The 15,575-nt window shown below is 30.4% G+C and overlaps 1 protein-coding gene across 1 annotated transcript; it reads left to right on the top strand.

The window, feature by feature from the left end:
• Positions 1–289: 289 nt before the first annotated feature.
• Positions 290–14,354, top strand: LOC113404766 (sugar transporter SWEET1). The gene is made up of 5 exons (XM_026645771.2): positions 290–482; positions 3,735–3,910; positions 8,518–8,797; positions 10,870–10,989; positions 13,102–14,354. The coding sequence occupies exons 2-5, from the start codon at positions 3,741–3,743 to the stop codon at positions 13,216–13,218; spliced, it is 687 nt and encodes a 228-aa protein (XP_026501556.1). The 5' UTR covers positions 290–482; positions 3,735–3,740; the 3' UTR covers positions 13,219–14,354.
• Positions 14,355–15,575: the final 1,221 nt, after the last annotated feature.

Raw genomic sequence — 15,575 nt, 5'->3', positions numbered from 1 at the left:
CAAACGCTCCCAGCTTGAATTAATCGCTTATCGCGAAAGTAAATTAATTATTAGGAGGCATCAAATCCCTTTCCACATTTTCCAATGCTTCCAGTATTCAACGAATAATTATTTAAAAAGTTAACCTTATCTGTCAATGTCAAATTTCAATGATTATAACACGATATGCGGTAAGGCTTCGTGTCACGAAACCCGTCGACTCCGAGTTCCACCAAATGTCAATCGACGTCAATCGTCAACGTCAATTCTTCGATATTTAGTTTAGTTGAAACTCGTAGTTTGTAACTTTGTACTAGTTTCATTACTAGTACTGCAACAATCAACTTCACTCACTTTTGATTCGCAAACTTCAGAAGAAGTTGTGTGATCTTGCTAAGCATACTATTGTAAAAGTTGTTATATATTATAAAGTTTTTTTTTTTAATATAGAATAAGTGACTTAAAGTTTAGTTGTCGTTTATACAAAAGACAATATAAAAAAGGTAAGATTAGGTTATTTTTTATTTATTAAAAAGTACCTATATTACTTTTAGCTTACATAATAATTAAAAATATATATACCTATTTCGTTCCCATTACATTGCTTACTTTATTTTCTACTAGAATCAATTTATGATGTAATACTTAATGTAATCTTTGAAATACGCTTACATTGCTAATAATAAAATGTTATTTTTTTATTTGGAACACAAAAGTACTTTCTAATTTATGGCACACCTTTACTAAAATCATTAATTAAGGAAGTTGAGGCAATAATTATCATAATCCAAATATTGTTCAACAAAGATTAAATAAATTTATTTTTTTAAACAAGGAAACATAAAAAATTATAGTAAGCTTTTAACAATATGCATAATATCATTAATCTTGGGAAACAAAATAAATTATGATTTTGTTGAGATGAGTTTAAAAAACAAGTATTCATTTCATTAATATAATAATACTGGTATTAATTGTAAGAAGAGTAAAGATATATGTGTAACAACAATTTTCCTGAATAGCAAAAGTATGCACCTTAAAGATTAACGAAAACAAAACAAATGTTTATTCTTGACCACAGTATACATAGCATATTTAAGGTTGGGTCTCTCTAGTGAGTATGTATTATGCTTATGTGTTTTTATATAAAACTCAGATCATATGCAATAATACTAATCATCCACAAGTTAACTGTGAATGAAAAACTAAGCCCCAAAAAACATCTTGCCAACTCAAAAGCCACTTTGTTATTTTTTTTTGTGACCATTAAATTAACAAATGTTTTTTTTCTAAAAATACCTAAGTGCTTACACTCTGAATCATATTGTACATATTTTATTGTAAATAACTGTTACATTCTTAATCATTCATTAATTAAATATTTTTCTACCAAAGACATGGTCTGTGAAATATTGTGGAAATGTTTGTTATGACTACCTATAGCCTGACTTCATATTTTATACTTTAAAAAAGTACTCAATGCAATTTAAGGTAACCTGTGTGGTAAAGACATAAAATCACAAAGACTATTCTGGAACAAAAATTATATTTTCATTAATTAAATTTCAAAAACCCGTTACAACTATTCCTAAATATCATTATCAAAGATTATCTTACAATTAATTCATAAATATTTTGCATGAGTTAGTTAGGAACTTTTTAAATTTGTCCTTCAAGATCCCTAGAAAGCGACAAATTAGAAAGTTATATTGAATACCAGAAAATAAAATTGCAAAATTAAAAAAAGTAATATGTTGTAGATATATATATCAATATGTTTGCAACCACGAAGGTCACACCGGCCATTGCGTTATAAATCCGTTACCAGAAGGTGGGTAGTGTCACACAAGTCTGGTAGATAATTCATCCGTTTACTAGCACCAAAGAAACGCACCAATGAAAACGCATTACGGAGACCTAAAAGCAGTGACGTGTGACGATAGTTACTACGTTATAGACTTCATGAAAATCAATAATACTCAATGCTTATGCTTGGTTTCTATTCAGTTTATGCAGTTTATCCACGAAACCGACTTCTTTATTGATCCCAGTTTCATGCGGCTAGAGCTTCTGCTTGCTGTTTCAGTATAAACTTTCGACGCAAAACCATGGTCGTAATTGTAATGGCCCAAGGTACATATACAACATTCAATTCCCACAGCGAACTAACCAAGGGTTCGTCTTGAATTTTGATGCTGGATATTGCTTGAACAAAATATAATATGAATGCCTGAGAAAGTTATATTTTAAATACATAGCAGATTTTTTTAAATGGTTTAAATATTTCTTTTTAATTTAATAATTAAATTAAACTTTTATTTAATAATTAAATCAATACACTTACAAATAATTGAGTAATACGGGCAATTTTGACCGCATGGGGACCGAAATGTTTCGCGTATAGGCTACACCAAGTAAGAAGTGAGTATACGCAGTATCCTTATTAACGGACAAGTGTAGTGACGTCAAATGCCGTCGGTGGGTGTGTAAATGACGCACTAGAGTCAATTGCTGATCATTTGTCTCAATAATATGCAAGGATGTGATTGTTCGTGACCCTAAACCGTTAAATGGTTTATTTTGAACTCGATGTAGTTTTTCATAATTTAAACATATTAAACACTTAAAAAATCTACAAAACGCTCAAAATTATATAGTAAATATATTTTTATAAATTGGCTTTTGAATTTGAAGATGTTGTCATATTCCAAAATAAAATAAAAATCAGTATTACTCCCATTTAATGGACGTTACCGTTATATTTTTTTAGAAAAATACGTATCTACTATTCTTTATAGTATATAAACCGTACAGAAAGAAGAAAGAAAGTATCTGTTGTATACATTATAATATACAGATAAACTTTAATATAAATAAATTATTTATCGCAGAAATTATGCAGAACAACATCCTGCTACAACTTTAAAAATATAAGACTTTATGCTTATGAACCGTGATACCAGCCTAAATGCGTAATCAAAGGCAACTTTGATTTATTAACATTTTTATCACATTATTTAGTCTGGTGTTTTAATAATGCTTCATAATTAAAAATAATTCGTGACTCTACGAATGAATTCGAGACACTTTGTTTTTATTGCTCATGGTCAAAAATGTCAAAAAATAATATTATTTGAATAAATTGAAAAAAAAATACAAAGTTTCGATATCTTCAATGTTATTTTATTTTCATTTTGAATCAGCACCCCTTAAATATTATAATGGCAACTTAAAACAGGTTCCTATTTTAGGAACTACCTGGTTCTTTATTTAAATATGTATAAATGTATTTTTGCAAAGTATTTTTTTCCAATATTCAGACTTGCGTCCGTGCCTTTTTGATTTCTTTTATGATTTTAATTTATATGTATCTAATTTAAAGCACGACTGAAACGAAATATGCAACAAAAGCATTGATTTCGCTGTCCATTACTGTTTGTATTATTCATATATAAATTAAAACCTTTAAAAAAATTTAGTATGTTTCAACTTATTTATTTTAAGAAGATAGACTTGTAAATTTAACACCAGATGGTAAGATTCACCTTCGTCCATAGACACTGTTACTAAGAAGTAATGATCAATCCTTACATTTACAATGCTCTAAACTATGGGATCTAAGATATTTTGTAAAAAAGTAAAATCCCAAACTATAAAGTAGGGCTAAGGACTCATATTCTTTTGAGGAGAAGGTATATAAAGAAATCCCAACTTTTTTTGGCGACGCTAATACAATATTTTTTGTCTTGTAACAGGTGAAAATGGAGGCATTAGGCGATATCCTATTGCCTTACAAGGAACCCGTCGCGTTAGTGACACGAATTGTTACTATGGGCCAGATGTTCTCCGGCAGTTTCCTATGTTACGATATATATAAACAGGGAAACACAAAAGGCATACCAATTATGCCTTTCCTTGGTGGTCTTATCATGTAAGTTCTATTTTCATCATAATATTTGTATTTTCAACTTTGTTATGATTTTTGCCATGTCAACATTCTCCTAAATGAAATCATAACATCATAATGTTCCGTTATTTTATCAGGAATTTCTTTTTTTAAATTTTAACAGGAAAACGTTTCGTAAATTTTAAAACATGTAGTTTTGTAGTTTAGTTAAAACACGTATCATTCATACGCATAGATAATTATAAATATATTTTTTTTAATTCAATGGCTGTTTAGTTGTTTTCTTGAATAAAATAGTAAAGAACATTAAAAAAGAAATAGCAATATAAAGTATTCATATTTGACAAAACGTTCACCTTATTAAATAAACATTTAAAGTTTTTAAACAAATTAATGGCATGAAATATAGCGTTCATAATAATATTTTTTATTTAATTTTATCATAGTTATTCGATTCGACAAATCACGCAAGCTCGATTCGATTATAATAAGTAATTCTAATTATTTTAATGATTAAATATATAATTGTTTTTTTTTTTACTTATATTCATTCTAATTTTCTATCTCAAACTCCCGAAAACAACTTTGCTGACATACAAATCATTTTTGCCACGAATCCATAATGAATACCACAGTTATTTAGATCTGTGCCATTAATGTCATGCCAATTCAAGGTCAAAGTTCTCTCTAGGTAACTTAAGTTAATTACGCATTGCCATTTTGAGTGTAACTGATCACTTATTACTTGTATTTTATTCAGATCCCTAATCTGTAAACCAATTACCAATCGATAGTTTAAAGTAGGAATTACATATTATCTATTTTAAAGATAATATTGTCAATTTTTTTAAATTAAATTATCTGACATTAGGGCCGGACCGTGAGTTTAGGGGGCCCTGGGCTAAATTGAATGGGTTTGATTAATTGCAGGACTCGCAGGGCTGCAAACCATACGATCTGTTTAATTTAATACAGTTATGGATTATTTCGCATTGGCGTCTATTTTTGACTTTGACTTGACTTAGCTGGGGCTCCCTTGAATCCACGGGGCCCTGGGCTGAAGCCCAAAAAGCCATATGGTAGATCCGACCCTGTCTGACATACAAATAATACACTGTCCTGTGCTCTCGTAGCCAATTCTAGTAACAAATTATCTACAATCCAATTTCGGTTGGTCGAAGTTGGATCGGAATATATATAGGATCGTGTCTTAATCGATATAAATAAGTAGAATTGGCCCCGAGAATATTTAATTTGTTCAAAGAAGATCCTATCATAAGAAAGTTGTCTAATATTTAGGATATGTACAATGTAATCTTCTTAATTACTTATAGTTATCATTTATTACTAACAATTTAATCACAAAATCATACAATAATTAGTTTCATTATTATTAAGAAGTATTTATAAAAAACAGCAATAACTATGATTGTATTGTTTCGTTTAAATTTTGCAAATTACGACCGAAGTCAAGTGAGCATCATCTGGGTCCTAATCAAAAATTTTTCACGTTGCTTTCTATAGAATAAAATTATTATAATGTAAAACCGTAGATTATTTTGGTTTATAAACCATTTGGTTTTATTTTAGCCGCTTTTAATTTCCATTTATTTTTTTGTTAGCTTTGACCTTTACCACTTTCCAGCGAAACTAGTTTAATCGTTACTTGTTAATATGAACAAGAATGCGGTTTTGGTATCATTATAGCTAAGCAATATCTTCTTTAAATAGTTCTATTAGTAGTGACAGACGATGTATAGACATACCTACTTCAGTAATAGGCATGTAACACAATATTAATTACATAAAATATATATAAAAAGTAATTTGCTAGCGTACTTTTGTTGAAATAATATATTTAGTCAACAAACAAACGAGGTTGACTATCTCGTTTGTTTGTTGGCTAAATATATTGTCGTGCCCAGAGCCTCCTTAGCTCATTCTGCAGCCTTAGGGCACGCATATGGAGTCGAGGCGGATGAGTTTTTTTTTTTCGATAACCTTTACTTATCATTACGAAAGGGTATAATATGTCCGAATAGTTATTAGTCGTATGTTGCACTCACATTTTTATCTTCACATTGCAAAAAAATACAGTATAAGACTTTCGGGGGCTGACAATGGGCGCACTGGTGCCCCGTGTGCCCTTATGATAAAAACGGAAATGATCGAGTCGATTATAAGTAACATAAAGCCTGGATGTTAGAAGTATGTGCTCGTGTTTCGTAAAGCGTGCATGGCCGTTGATCCTGCGGTTCATCTCTTTTCGGTCGTGATTATGCCATCTGATTATACCGTATACTATAATATCTCCCGCAAAGTTGGCTCTACTTTGAGGTCACCGTGTCCGAAACTTGCTAAGAGAAATCACTTTGTATCTCACTCGTAAAATGTTTAAAACCGATTTACGGCGATAAGTGATGATCGTACCCTTTGAATTTTATAAAATTAAAATAATAAACTAGCTGAACATGCGCCTTTACCTGCTCGAAGTTTATACTACTTTACCGTAACACAAACCGTGACCCTCAATTATACGCACTCGAGGGGCTCGCAATTAAAGAGGCCTAGTCCTTCCTCGGGACTCAAACTATTTCCATACTTAATTTAATCAAAATCGGTACATCGGTTTAAGTATGTATAGGTAACCGACTGTTACTTTTGCATTTATAATATCAGTATAGCAAATTTGCTATTAAAATAGCTCTATTTTCGTATTTGAATATTAGAAACATTTAAATTTTTAACGTTCCCGTCACGCCGGTAGATAACTAATATATTGAAGTCAAGGTCAGTGAAGTGTTATATAAAAGTTAGATCCGATCATTACTAAGTATATTAATAAATATTTTTTCAATGTGTGCTCATGATGGGTATACGCCGTAGACTTGTCATAATAATTTATACCCCGGCCTTGCACACGTTCGGTACAATAGATGAAAAGTAACCAGTACCTATGTACCTACTAAAACAAATACCAATAATTTTGTCGAATTCCCGTCGTGTTATAAATTTTCGTAATAAATTACGCTTTGACGAGCAAATTCTATCTTGATTTTTTATTTCATGCCCAATCATGTATGTAGTTCACACTGGGTTTCATGGACCCCCAATCCGTTAAGCAATTATTTTATCAAGAGTTCCTCCTTGATCCAGATAGGCTGATACTAGATTTATTTGAATTAGCTCTATCACATATAGTATTCCAACATTAACTTGCATAGAATTGCGTTATACTTAACCCCCATGGGACATTGTACCAACAACCTATACAAGTAAATAAATAAAATCGAAGAGTGTTTGTCATTTAGTCTTGTTTAAGGATTATCTTCAAAAGATGAGTAATGACGTATTATATCCAAGGTACTGGTTTTATCCAAATCGGTCGAGTCTCAAGTATTGTATCAAATTAAAGTTCACGTACATATTTGTGGCTCTTTAAAGCATGTAATAAGTATTTACTTTACTTAAAGCACATACACAACTTTGACATTGAATCGATAGATTGGTCGACATCCGGCCTGTAAAATTCCCACTGCTGGGCTAAGGCCTCTTCTCCCTTTGAGGAGAAGGTTTGGAGCATATTCCACCAAGCTGGTCCAATGCGGGTTCGTGGATACACATGTGGCAGAATTTCGTTGAAATTAGACACATGCAGTTTTCCTCACGATTTTTTCCTTCACCGCCGAGCACTAGATGAATTATAAACACAAATAAAGCACATGAAAATTCAGTCGTGCTCGCTCGAGTTTGAACCCGTAATCATCGGTTAAGATGCACGCGTTCTAACCACTGGGCCATCTCGGCTCTCGACATCCGGAACAATCTATGGTATTTATTATGGATTTGCGAATTGATGACATTTTGATTAGTGGCGAAATCGTTGCCGGAACTCTGGAAATTAAATTAAAGTGGGTATAAGTAGTTATGTAGATTTATTATTTCATATATAACACGAACATAAACAAATCAAATCTAATTCCTTTATTCAATATACCTGAAATCATTACATGAAATGAAATTATTGATTGATAAATTAAACACTACCACTAGATTGGAAAAGAAAATTCTCTCGACTGAGTAAAACCAGCGAAAGAAATTTGTAATTGTTTACATATATTCAATATAACAAAAAAATAGTCAGGAGGCGATCGTTTCATTCCCAGGCTATCAACCATGAACTCATTGATTGTACAATAACCGCTCACTCAAGCGCTCCTTTGCAATTTTATTAAATTTGGCGACAGAGGCATATTGAACGCTTTCTGCGATCTGTTGTGAAAAAAAATGAATACATTGCCTCACAAAATAGTTATTGAATCTATGCAGTTGGGAAACAGAATTATAACTTAGTGTTTGTTCCATGTACCAAATGTATGAGTATCATATTTTCTTAATATTTACTTAATCTTAATCGTTAATATTTACCCGTATATAAATACCGAAGATATATATTATAAAGCATTCGCGGTAAAACCCATTGACCATAGCCAATATAAAATACATTGATTTTATTATATATTTTTTATCATTTTCGATACATATTAGAACGTAATTTTTTGGCTCATAACTGACTTTATCTAATACCCTTCTCATGCTTTTCCTAGTTGATAATCATTACCAATTTTTAGGGGTATCCTCAACTTGAAATTCGGTTTTATCCTCCGCGATGACACGATGATTCAAGTAAACTTCTTTGGTTTGTCGCTGAGTATCCTGTACATTATGATATACTATACTTACGCCACCGAGAAGGGCCAGGTCTGGCTGCAGATGGGCGTAGCTGGTGCGTTCAGTGCTGCGCTGATCGGTTACGCAGAAATGGAAGATCCGAAGTTAATAGAGAACAGATTTGGCTCCATCATCACAGTGTTCATGTTTTATTTGATTGCATCACCGCTGTTAAATCTGGTAAGTCATTTGTAGTATTTATTTATTAACATAAGTATAAACATAACTTGAGTATAGTAACAGCATCCTAATGTACCTCTGTTGGACAAAGGTTGGATTTCCTGGATGGACTTAGAGCTAAAGCATCAGGATAAACTTACCATCCATAACGTTACTTGTACAATAAAAACGATTTTACGGAAACTAGGCGATGCTTGAACGGTGACATGACAACATTGTAAAGATGAAAAAATAATTATACTTTAAGTTACTGGATAAAATAACTTTTTGTAAGTGAAAAGGCTCAGTGGGTTTAAAACGTGAATCTGGAATAAGTCCAGGTGAAGATCACGGAATGATCATGTACATATTTAATTTGTGGTCGTAATCTCGTTCTTGGCAACTAAAAAAACATCGTGAGAAAACCTGCATTTGTCTTAACGTCGACAAAAGGAAATTTACATAAATATTATTACGAAGAATTAACAAAATTTGTAATTTAAAACATTTCCATATTAAGTATTATAGTTCTCCGTTTTATTGCAGTCGAGTTTTTATTTATATATGAAATTTATTACAGTTAGTTACAAATTTAGTAGCGAAGATAAAAATAAAATACGATTAATAAAAATGTGAAACTTGTTTTTGGTTAGTGTTGCCATGTATTGAATTAAAATAAAATAATACTTAACATTGTCTCCTATAACTCACACAACAGAAATATGTAGTCGTTATCGAGTAACATACTTATAAATATATGAAGCAGCAGAGTAATATAAAAGTGTCGATATTACAATATGCTATCAATACTCAGAATGTCGTTTATTTAAAACTTTAGGCATGTTCTGATGCCCCTGCGAATATTCGAATTTCGAACATAGTACGTTGACCTGTTCAAATCCTGTCCTTGTTATTTTTATTTTGTATAATTTAAAATAATTTATTATGTGTAGTATTATATATTATGTGTAGTATTATATATTATGTGTAGTATTATATATTATGTGTACTATTAAGTGTAGTAACAATTTTATTATCATTTTGCAATAAATGCCCCTCGGTTTCACTCGTGCACACAAAGTTGGTTTTGGTTAATCCGTCTCATAGAATCGTAGGAGCAAATTTTATAAACCTTAATTAAAAAAAGGATACTAAAATGTTATCAAATGTCACTTATATTTCCTGAGCAGATTCATGCCAGTTCTTCTCTCACAGTGGGATCTTCATTCGGTTGTACTGTTTCATACGATTACGAATTGTCGGTGGTGGTGGCATTTAAATACATGATCATTCTGTCTATTTTTCGAAGGATTTAAACTCTTGTCTCTTAAAGCCCACCGCCACGCTAAATATACATCTTTAACTCCAGATCTCACTATTATCTCCTTCTCTACATATATATATTATCTGTATGTCATTTATCTTGTCTTGATGGACTTAGTTTGGACTCGTCTGTATGATACAGGTCTGTAATTACAAGGAGACATTTTTCTTATTATCTGTTAGAAAAAACGATTTAATAAGTCGATCAATCTCACACAAAATGTACTTTGGAGTACTCGTTAAAAATCATAAGATTATTTATTAACGTTATTAAATATATTCTATAGGTCGATAGATCGTCAAATATAAAGTAATGGAGTTTGGATTACTTATTTCTCATTTCCAGCATAGTTATATCGTGATACATAATGCTAAAATATGGGAATTACGATTGCATAACAAGTTTAAGGAAAGACGCGATTACAAATTAAATTTTCCTTACTTATCCAACAGCTAAAATTAAACATAGAAGCTAGCTTGTATGGGCGAAGCTTCCAAAATCTTCAGTTAGGTCCTCTCTGTCAAGAAATTCTGTTTTTCAGTTTGCCACTTCTTGTCCCTCTTTTTAAAGCGAAAAACCTTGTTTCTTCTAATTTATCTTCGATCTTGCCGGTTTGCTGTTCCATTGCAAAGTGACGGAGTAGAAAATGCATGTATTTGCACACACACTGTGCATTACAATATCTCACGCACAGATAGCTTATCTTTGACATTGGCCGTAATGGTTAATTTCAGCACGACATAATAATATTAACATGTTATTGTTACAGAAACACATCGTTAAAAACAAAAGTACAGAAGGAATGCCGTTCCCCATAATCTTCTCTGGTACCATCGTGACCTTCATGTGGCTTCTGTATGGAATCATACTAAAGAATAAGTTCCTTGTTGTAAGTATTCATTTAATTTCTAAATAATAACATTATAAATTAAGGGCATGCACAAAAGTGGAAGTTTAAGGAAAGGAAAATGTAATTACTTACTTTATCTGAACACAAATCGAAAAAATATCATGTGAATTAAGATTGGTTATTTTTCGAAACATCTGATCTCCCGTTCAATTTGGTGGATTCAGGACCCTATAATACAAAGACAACGTGAACTCTTCACATAATATATATATATATATATATATATATATATATATATATATTATATATATATATATATATATTATATATATATATATATATATATATGGTTGTTGATTAGGATAATTAATTAATCGAGTAGTTGGCAATAATGTTCGATTGCTGATTTACTTTTAAGAGCGGATCACCCCGAATGGAGTTGTGTCATGGCAACGCGAGTCGTTATGTTTCGACAAGCTACTCGAATGCGATGGTTGCCTGCAAACCCTTTTGCTCTTAATCGAGATGAATTATTGCAATCCTTTGGTATTAATGTGGAGTACGATTATTGAATCAATTAATACAGTGATTAGACGATATTAAATACGTTTTATTTTGTCCATTGCATGCCCACATAGTCATCCAAATGTCGGATCAATCCCCGAACCCAACTGTTCGGCTTCCTGCTCCTCCGACATATATATACTTCTTCGAATCTTTATTGTGTATTTGATAGCTTAGGACTTAAGCCAGTGATAATAAACATTGACCCAATCGACCGTCAAAATTATTTATAAATATAATCGTAAAATTATACATGTTTGCGCGCAAATTTTTCAAAAACTTCAGTTAACATAAAAAAACCCCTTATTAAAAATACATTTATAGGCGACAACATATGTCAAATCTTTCCTGTTTGAGTCACTTAATTGTATTTTATATGAAAAAATATATTACACTATATTGTGCAGGCGTTTTAAGTGCTATCTGTTATAGCTGCTCATACTATAAGTGCAGGCATTGTAAGTGCTATATATCTATACAAGCTGCCCGACTTGAATTCCGAAAATCGTTTGACCGAATAAGCATGAGGTTAGCATCTTGCTCTCTTAGAGTTTAAATTTTCAAAAACTTTTTTTAGCGAATGTTTACAATAGAAAATAAATCGATGTTCCAAATATCAGCTTTCGAGGGTTGGTAATTTTGTCTATGCTTTGATAGTCCGTCAAAACGACTTTATAAACATAAATAAATGATATACGATTAAAAATAGTGTATCGTCGTGAGTTTTCAACATTTCGCGAGTAAGATACGCCGTAAATTAGTATAAAATAGCGCTGTGCTGTGTGAGCTTCAATTACAGTATTCAAAAACAATCTTCCATATTTAAAATATTGTAAGATTCTAAAAAGAAAAGTGGCAGAAGACTTAATATATAGTATTTTTTTAATTTACCATAAAATTTTGGTAATGAATTGAATAATTAATCATAGATATTTAATTTTAATGGCAGTTAGTTACGCCGCGTAGCGTACTACGTGGTATATACCCCAGATAAGATAATATTTCTATGATCAACAAGATAACAATATGATAACATTTTAATTTGAGACGTGTATTAAGTATTATGTAATATATTTTTAATACTACATATTATCTAATCCAATAAATGATTAATAATTTTGTATTATTTCGCCATGTATATTATGTATATTTCGTCTGTGTATTCATGGAAAAACATTATTTGATAGTTTCTATTTTTAAATGTTTGTCTTTGAATCTTGGTTATTTGTAAAGTTTACTGGCTATATTTACCGAAAAATCTGAAAAATATTCAATTAAACAAAAAAAAACAAAGTATAGTAAAGCATATTTACAACATTTATAAAATAATATATTCAAATAATATGAGCTCAGATAGATGCTTCTCAATTCGCCGCTACTAAAAGAACCATGAGGCGTGACAATCATCATTCATGCTGTCAAACTTAGTGTCCACAGATAATCAATAGCAATATATGTAATTTTATTCCTAAAGGGTCACGAAATTCATATTATAGTTAAGACTAAGACTAGATGTTTAACATAGACAACAATCTATCGTTTAATATTTAATTATACATTTCTATAAATATTTTACTAATTTTTCAGCTTCAAAACGTAGTAGCGTTTGCCCTGTGCGGATTCCAGCTCTCTCTATTCGCAATTTACCCATCTAAACCCAAGAGCAAGGACAAGGTTAAGGCGAAGGCAAAGAAGACAAATTAAACAAAAATAGGTGCTAAAATAATCAAATTATGCAAATAAAAAAATAAATTAAAATTTATATAAAATCAATTAGACAAAAGTTCTTTTTTTAAAAATAAACAGTAATAAAATTACATGATATATAAACGTATATTTGATAAAGTAGTACGTTATTTTTTAATAAAAACTATCTTCATGTAGATAAATCAATGACATTTCGTTAATAAATCATTAGTTTAAATATGCCAGTGTCACATGTGATATCGATTTAAGCGATTAAATGACGATGATATTTATATTAAATTTCCGTTTTTACATAAAAATGCATAATCTATAAAAAAAAAAGATAATGTATAAAGAGGAGATTAGCGTTTTTCTTTTAAAATAAAAAAAAATAAAAATGACATCAATAAACTTTCGATATTTGATTATCAAACGTTAAAATTAGTCGAACAAATTTAATAATACTTAGATTCGTAAATAACGAAGTTAAATGTTTAATAATAAAAGGTAGAGCAAATGCCATTATTCTCGTTATTCGTGTTATTATTGTTTTTCAATTATTTATAAGTAAGATTATTTGCTTGATAAAATATTTGAAAACACATAAATTTTATGTTTCTATATTCATTCCAGCTTTTACAATATTAATTATATAAGTAAGCTCAAATAAAGTATTAATATAAGTTAATATTAAATCATTTTATATTAACGAACAAAATAAATGTTAGTCCCACTCCGGGCGCCAACTTGGTTTAATAGGTTTAAAGGAAATATTTGTTAACATTCATTTATGTTGTTCTTTTCAACCGTCAAATCGACTTTATACGATATTACGCTATTTATGTATATGTACATATACTTAAATCATTGATGCATTTATTAGTATTTTGCATTTGTTATCTTAGAATTTGTAAAGAAATTTTGAGCTCCTTTTTTATTACTATACTGCAATATATATATTTACAATAAATTATCAATTATATTTTTCAAAAGAACACATTTAAATAGTAATTGAAATAAATGAATATTTTCGAATGATCAATATATTTTAAATGTGACTTTATATAATTTAAGTTACCAATTACGTCGTGACTTGTGATACAACAGTTGTGTAATTGTGAACGATTTTACAAATAAAGTGATTTTTATACGAATCCTACGTTGTTTTATTTTTTAATTTCTTATTTCTATTCTATTGGCTGTAGCCGTTTACGAGTAGGAGAAGATAAGTTGGTATTTTAACAAATCGATACTCTGTAAGTTTTTTAGAACAATCCTGTGTCTGCACCCAAGCGATAGCATTGCTTTGATCCCACGATCAACTTAATACTTTAAACATAATCTATAATATATTCCAATGACATGATGCGTAAAGATAAACATACCTTATATTTATATGTTCTACGGGATTTGATAATATATTTACAATAATGTGCATTACAAATAATTATTGAGTAACTAATTATATCCACTTAAATTTACTTGAAAATCAGATATCAACTTCGCCAACATTCAAAATGCAATTCTTCCCAAATCCATAATGAATGTTTCCGATTTTAGATCTCAGTTATGTCAACTCGAGTCAAGGTTGAAGCACTTTATTTATCTTCACTCCTTCGCCATTGGCTTCGACTATTTATTTCTTACAGTACGAAGATCTTTGGGTCCGAGCATTTCCCATACAATTACCCAAAACATTAAAAACAAAATCCATCTTTTTTTTAGGACGACAATGTTATTTAATTTTGATTAAACTAAAATTTACATATATATATATATATATATATATATCAGATGTCCCATGTTGGCCAAAAACCAAAGCTTTTAAGGAGAAGGCGAATAGGTTATTCAGGACGGTCCAGGTTGATAGAGATATGATGTGATTTTTTCAATTTAAAGACTTAAACCGCAGCTAAGATCTACTTTCATTAGCTATTTAGCCGTCTTGGAAGCACAATTCAATATACTATATTAAAGAACAAAGGATATTAAAATAATAGTCACTGAAATTATTTAATATAGAAACAGTTACTTTTATAACTTTATTTAATTTCTCGAAATTTTATTCTTGAAAGATGCGTACAATTGTAGCTGGAGTATACACTCGTTGGCAGCAAAAGTCTCGATGTCAACACGGGCTTTCTCGAAGGGAAATACGTTCGGGAAATTCTCCATCGGCACCGTCATGTTCGAGAAGCGATAAGTTCCCTATAAAATATTTTCTTTAATATACAGTGTGTTTCGGTAAATTCCCCGGTATAAGATATTTTTATAGATAAGAAAAAAATCATCAGTTCTATCGAAAAGGTAAAACCTTCACGTTCACTAATTATCTATTTTCTCAGTATCAATAACTCATTGTTTATTTATATAAA

This window comes from Vanessa tameamea, chromosome 8, assembly GCF_037043105.1.
Source record: "Vanessa tameamea isolate UH-Manoa-2023 chromosome 8, ilVanTame1 primary haplotype, whole genome shotgun sequence".
Lineage (NCBI taxonomy): Eukaryota > Metazoa > Arthropoda > Insecta > Lepidoptera > Nymphalidae > Vanessa > Vanessa tameamea.
Note: the sequence above shows the minus strand (reverse complement) of the source record. Positions and strands in the feature narration are given on the sequence as shown.